The following is a 7,151-nucleotide window of genomic DNA, read 5'->3' on the forward strand; positions in this document are numbered from 1 at the left end:
TTTTGTGTCTCTTTGGTATTTTTGTGTCTCTTTGTGGTGGTTTTGTCTCTCTATGTGGTGTTTTTGTGTCTCTTTGTGGTGGTTTTGTGTCTCTTTGTGGTACTTTTGTCTATACCACAGAGCCGCACGTCGACTCTCTTTATAATCCTCCTGCACCAACATCCTCAATGCTAAAGATCAGAAACGCACAACTAAACACAAAGCATGCAATTATCTCCGGTTGGTTAGCCAATAATAACTCTCTCTTCTGACGGCAGCAAGATTTTTTCTGTATGTGGACAGTTTGAGCTGCTGGACACAGTCGCCGCTGCCGTGATTGGCATGAAAACAATTATTTCTGCCGCGTTAAATACATCGCGCAACCGTCTTCTTTGATTAAATCGGAAAAATAACAGTAATTGTTGTGTCAGTGCAGAAGCTAATCTTCATCAGTGTTCACCCCGAGGCAGCTGATAATAACAGGGCTGATGGCGAGCATGAAAATCACGTTATATACAGTCATGTGGTGAAGCGCAGGGAGGCGGCTGTTTGATCCCACTGCTCACGGTTCCATATGGCGAAAACCCACTTTAATTGTGTTTTGTGGCTGTTGTAAAGATGGAGGTGTAAAATTAAAGCTGTTCAGACATAGAGACGTTTACTTTGGCCGTTCCTCGAGCACCCGTACAACTAGTTAGCCTCCCAGCTTTACAAACCAGCAGGAGTTTGATCTCAGTGCGACACACCAGCTCAATAAATGACTCAAAACTAGTCCAAAATCAATTGAAATGTGTTCAAAAGTAGTCAGAAGTTGTTCAAAATGACAAAAACAGATCCAAATTTAGTTTAAATTTTGTCCACAATGACTTAAAGCTTGTCTTAAATGGCTCAAATATATTAATATTCCTGAAAATGTGTCCAAAGTGACAAAAACTTGCCCACAACGAGATAGAAAGTGGTCCAAAATGACTCAGACAATGTCTGAGCTTCTAGTAAAGTTGGCTAAATGTTCCACAGTTGGCTGTAAAAGTGAACAGAAGAGTTTTCATGCACTGACAGCATCTGAGGAACTGAACGGCCAGTGGATGACTGGAGTTCCTGGTCCCCACAACAACAGGAGAATCTTTAGTGTTAGCATAAATTGTTGCTAAAGTGGCTAATGTTAGCTTTGATAGCAGTAGTAGTTGTAGCAGGAGTAGGAGTCGTATTAGCAGTAACGGCAATCGTAGTAGCAGTACCAGTTGAAGTAGCAGTTACTTGCATTTGTGGCAATTTCAGTGCAATAGGAAGATATTTAGCATTAGCAGGTTGTGTGCTAATGTGGCTAACTAACGTTGATGGTAGTCGTAGTAGCAGTAGTGGTTGTAGTTGCAGTTAGAAGCATTACTGACTTGCATTTGAGACGTCAGCAAATAGGAAAATTGTTACGTTAGCGGGTGGCTAACTTTAGCTTTGATGGTAGTCATACTAGCAGTAGTGGTTGTAGTACTAGGAGTAGTAACAGCAGTAGTTGTAGTAGCTGTAGTTGCAGAACTAGTAGTAGTAATGTCAGCACAACAATACATATATCCTTAGCGTTAGCAGGTTGTGTGCTAATGTGGCTGACTTTAACATTGATAGCAGTCATAGTAGCAGTAGTGGTTGTAGTAGTAGTAACACCAGTAGTTGCAGTTGCGGTAGCAGCAGGACTAGTAGCAGTAATGTCAGCACAATACATATATCCTTAGCGTTAGCAGGTTGTGTGCTAATGTGGCTAACGTTATTTGTGTGGGTAGGAGTTGTCGTCGTAGTAGTAGTTGCTGTTGTTAAGTTTGTACAATTAATTACTTATTAACATCCCTAGTTGAGATATTTCCCAATTAATACTTTGACTTATCTCTCTCCAGAAAGTTCTACAACTCTTAATACCAGAATTAAACGGTGAGAGGCTCCACCTGGTGGAACAACCAGGTACTACAGTTGGTCTACGATACATTTTCTGACATGTAGAGAATACAGGTTTTCTCCACCTTTTAGAACTCGTGGAACCACAGTACATCCAACCCTCTACCTACATTCAGACAGTGTTCTACCGGAGCGTCGCCACAAGGTTCCTGAACACCTGCAGAACATGAAGGAACCGATTGGAGGCAGAAATGCATTTTTTTTTTTTTTGTTCATGCATTGCAGAGATATTCAGCTGTCAAGCATATGCATTAGACTTTAATGCCTTCAATGTACTCCAAGTGTGTATTATGCAGGCAAACGGTGTGAAATTGGAACTCGGATATTAAATATTAAACGACTTGGATCGACTCGGGGCAAAAAAAAACTTGATTGAGGCTTCTCCGGTACGCAAACTTCTCCAGCAAAGCCGATTCTGATTCTGATAAATGTGATCAAATGTTGAACTTAACATCTTTTTCTCTCCTCTCTGCCTTCTAAATCTTTCATAAGTCTGCTCTGCTAGAAATCCAGCAGCGGTTCAATCTCAGGCCCTTATTTGACTTTTTCCACCAAACTTTTTAAGAAGAAAATGGAGTTTTCGCTCTTTTTTTCTTTTTTCTTTTGAACCCCTCGGGGACACGTCTAATGGGTTTCATCTTTTTGACTTCTGACACAAGTTGGAAGCGAGATTTCTGAATCTAATTAGAGGCCCATTCCCCCGCCAGTGCTCCCAGTGGCTCCAGATACGAGGAGATACTGGAGGGACGGACGAGTGACGGTTCGGTGAGCTTCTCATTCAGTCTGATGTCTGAGACCGAACCAGTCGCACACAGAGAAGCCTCGGGCCTCTGGCGAGAACACAGCGGCGTCTTCGTTTTTACTAATTACCCAGCTCCCTCCACTTATCTGTCACATTTCAGGACAACATTAAAAGTGCGAAGATTAAAAATAAGAGAGGGTTGTTAAAAGTCAGGCAGAACCGCGGATGTGCGAAAGCTCATTAAGGAGACGTGCTTTTAAAACCAGAATGATCTGTGCTCTGAACAAAACCTCCGCAAAGCGCACAGAGATCCCACCCAGTTACTAAAACACCAGCAGACGGAAACCAGCCGCTGAATACCAACCGGCTGGATGACCGCGAGATCAAAGGCTGCAGACAGAGCGGCTGGAAACACGTGAAGCCAGCCGGCGCTCCTGGAGGCTCTCGGTCTGGAGCTCACCTGAGTGAACGTCCAGGTGAGCTTCATGTGTTTGGTGGCGGCGTAGCTGCACTCCAGCAGCCTCGGCCGGCTGTTCACGTCCACCAGACACTTGTTGTCGTCGTCGTCGATGGTCGGGCTCAGGACGCCGAGGTGGAGCTGCTGGGAGCTGGTGTAGTAGACGTTCTGCTGGGGAACAGAGGAACAGGAAGGACTTTAGAACACGAAGAAAGAGATTCTGGAGCTGCTGGAAAATAAGCACCGAGTCCGCTGGTTCTGTATCTGCAGTGACTTTATGTAATGAAGCAGAGTTTTACCTTCAGACTGTGAATGTTTTAGAGTTTAATGGACTTTTTCCATCATTTCTGAGCCTTCATCAGTGCAGCAGATAGACACATGACATGTAGGAGGAAGAACACATCTGGGTTCTGGTAGAACCTGACACCAGATCAGTTCCACATCCATCCAGGTGTCCAGATTTTTTTTTCAGCACCATTTTTTTAAACCTATAATTGACAATTATTGAGTCATTTCAACAAGATTTTTTGTTATTCTAGAAAATTTCAGTGTCATTCTGAACACATTTTTAGTCAATCTGGATAATCTTTGAGTCATTCTGAACAAATTTGTAGTATTTTGGCTACATTTTTAGTCAATCTGGTCGATTTTTGGGTCATTCTGAACATATGTTCTGTCATTTTGGACAATTTCACATCCATCCAGGTGTCATGATCTAAACACTGAAGCTGTTTTTTGATAATTTTCTCCATAACCAGCTGGTAGCATCAGTATTATGGGATATCTCATAGTGGTAACAGACTGCAGCAGTTTAATGACATAGAGTCATAGAAACAATCGCTGGTACCCTGGATGTGGTTCTGGTTCTGATCATTCACCAGAGGAAACTTTACAAAGTGCATTCTGGGTAAACTTTCCAGGAGAGACAGGAAAGTGGGAGAAGAATGGGGTTAGGACCTGTGGAAAAGGGCCATGAGTGGGATTTGAACTCATGACCTCCGCCTCGGGGATTATAGCCCCTGTACACCGGATGCTAGCTGCGGGGGAGTCCGGGACTCCTGAGAGAAACACCTCCGTCTCGAATTAGACGTTCAGAGGGGCCACGCTGTCCAGTGGAGGCGCCCTGGGGTTGTTCTGCTGTCCAACTACTCGTCTATTGTTGATCCATTACAGCAATTAGCGGTTGGTCGCCCATTGGATATGAAAGATCAGGTGCAGTGGACACCTGAGGTCGAAGACGCTCAGACAGACATTGAGAACAACAGGTGTCCTTCAACCTCCAAATTACACCAAACCTTTTATCCAAATGGTGGAAAGTAAAGCAGGTAATATGAGTTCAGTGGAGATGGAAACTAAAGCGTCTGCATTGATTGTGTTGTTCCATAACCTCACAGTAAAGGTACCACACGCTGCTCCTACAAACCAAAGTACAGACGGTTACCATCCATTACCAGTCCCACATCATAATAGAGAGCTGTGCAGGTTTAAATCCAGCAACTCTCCTCCCTACTGCTGAGGACGGGCAGCCTCATGAATGTGTGGCAGCGGTAGAAGCAGCTGTTTCACCCAGACCGGGTCTGACTGATCCACCGCTGACCAGCTACAATAATAGGAAGTAACATCACACATGAAACTGGATTCTTGCTCATAACAACACGTCTGTGAGTCGTTCAGACCACAGCAACGTACTCTAAGACGGTTGTAGGTATCCTTAAATCTGCTTTGAATTCAACACAAAAGCAACCTGCTCTGTTGGAAAGGTCAACTTGTGCCGTTTCATTCGATATCTGCAGCAATAAACACATCAAGAGCAGCTGGATCTGAATTTGGATGCAGAGGTGAGATAAAATGCAAACCACATCTCTGCAGCTCCCCTTAATGAGCGTCTGATGCTATGTTGAGCATAAACACGTTTTTTTTTCTTCTCCTGATCAGGAGAGAAAATAAAATGAAACCTACTTGTGCAGGTTTCCATCATTAGCAGTTAGCCACAGGGACGACTGGAAGTGGGCTAACGCCTGAATGCTAATTGTATTCGTTCATTGCTTCACCTGCAACGTTTTCTGGGTCTCAAAACAACATTTTCACTTCTAATGTCGAGAGAAATAAACAAACCACCTGTAACGGATCTAATTAGGGGGAAGACGAAGGAGGTCAGAGGAAAAGCAGATCCCGAGGAAACTTTACATACCTGGAAAAGAAAAAAAAGAAAAAGATGCTAACGAATGCAAATGTTGGCCCAGTTTCGGAGCCTTGAAAGACGTCGGCTGAGGTAAATCAAACAAGCACCTCGAGCACGTTGGAAGATTCGGAACGTGAAGCGAAGCTTCTGACAGACGAGACAAAGAGACGGCGACAAACCGACGAGAAGGAAATCAGAGGGATCGAGGTCGAGCAAGAAGAGAAAGACGAGATCCAGACGGACGGAAAGTGTGTTTTAATCATCAGTCAGTCAGACTGTGTCTATAGAGGAAGAGAAGGATGAAAATGGAATAAAACAATGAAAACAATCCCAGAAATCATGTTTTAAATAAGAAAAAAGACTAAAACACAGAAATGAGGAAATGCCTGAATAACACATGCAAGGAGGAAACACCAGACGAGATAAAATGAATTAACACCTATTACTGATAGACAGATAGGTGAAAGGCAAAATATTAATAAAAATGAATGAAAAAAGGATTAGAAAATAAAAAACAATACATTGCATAGACCAAAAAATGCAAAAACAAAAAGGTGAAAAAACAGAGATATTAATGATAAAAACAACATTATAAAATAAGATGAAACAAAATTCTGATAAATGAATTAAAGGGCAAAAAAGAAGTCAAAATTTAGGAAAACAAAAAAGGAAAAAAATTTTTTTTTTAAATAATAATTTGAATAGACTAAAAATATGTAAACAAATGAATAAATACAGAAATCAATAATTAAATTGAGTACTAAGAAGAATAATAAAAAATAAATCCACTCAAACAATAAATGTGTTTATTTAATAATGTAAGAAAATAAGATAAGCTAAATTAATTTATTAAATTAAGTTAAATTAAATAAATTAAATTAAATATCATCTATTAAACATTGATATATAGAGAATAAAAAAATAAAATAATGAAAATAAAATAATGAAAAAATTAAATTCAGGTAAATAGACTAAAATATGTAAAAAGTGCATAAACAGAGAAATCAACAATTAAAATTGCATTTATGGAGATTATTGAATGAATATAATCCATCAAATCATTTAAAAGCCTGACTATAAAGGTAGGTGTTGAGTTTACTGTTGAAATACAACAATAGTGTGTGTGTGTGTGTGTGTGTGTGCATGACTGCAGTCAATCTGTGTTTCCGTCGGCGGCTTCGTTTCTCTGTATGTTCACTAATAGGAGTGATTAAAGCTGCATCCGCCCATAGATTGATGCGCTGCCTCCAACAGAGGGCTTACCGCCCGATCTGCTCGGCTGTCACGGCAACTTAAAAGCGCTAATGGCAGGATTAGCGCAGCGCTGCGTCGGACGGATAGCAATCTCTCCTGACAGATGTACGAATTAACCAGTGTGGACAGAAGAAAGCCTGTAAGCCGGCCGGATCCTCTGCTGCTTAATGTCGACCTGCAGCAGATAATGTTTCCATCCGAGGGAGCGTCTTTGTTCGATCGTGAAAAAAAGAATTTACCGTTTAGTGATTTAATCTGCAATTTCGGGTTCTATGTGACGGGAATCGAAGATGCAGCGATCAGCAGCAGCACGGGGGAGTTCTGTACCACAATACTGCAGCTGTGAGCAACGGCTTCCATCCATTTATAAACACCTCGTACATCATGGCAGTTCCCAACGACCCCTATAACTCCTAAGAACTTTCTATGATGGAGTCGATGAATCTCTTGAATCACAAAACGACAATCAGGTATTTTGGTTCTTTCACAGACAGAATCTGGGTCAAAAACATACACACAGTCACTTAAATGATCAGTTTTAGTTGTGTTAATCTAATTTTCTCAGCTTCATGACCTCTTATCTCAACTCAGAC

The 7,151-nt window shown here is 41.6% G+C and overlaps 1 protein-coding gene across 1 annotated transcript in view; it reads right to left on the bottom strand.

Moving 5' to 3' along the window:
- Positions 1–2,047: 2,047 nt before the first annotated feature.
- LOC103356173 (polypeptide N-acetylgalactosaminyltransferase 18-like) overlaps positions 2,048–7,151 on the bottom strand; it is a 160,251-nt gene continuing 155,147 nt past the window's right edge. Inside the window, exons 10-11 of the mRNA XM_008280244.1 lie at positions 3,030–3,290; positions 2,048–2,080 (exon numbers count right to left, since the gene is read on the bottom strand). Of these exons, the coding sequence (XP_008278466.1) occupies positions 2,048–2,080; positions 3,030–3,290 (294 nt within the window). The remainder of the gene's footprint in view (positions 2,081–3,029; positions 3,291–7,151) is intronic.

This window comes from Stegastes partitus, unplaced genomic scaffold (genome assembly GCF_000690725.1).
Source record: "Stegastes partitus isolate 25-593 unplaced genomic scaffold, Stegastes_partitus-1.0.2 Scaffold188, whole genome shotgun sequence".
In the NCBI taxonomy this organism is placed as follows: domain Eukaryota; kingdom Metazoa; phylum Chordata; class Actinopteri; family Pomacentridae; genus Stegastes; species Stegastes partitus.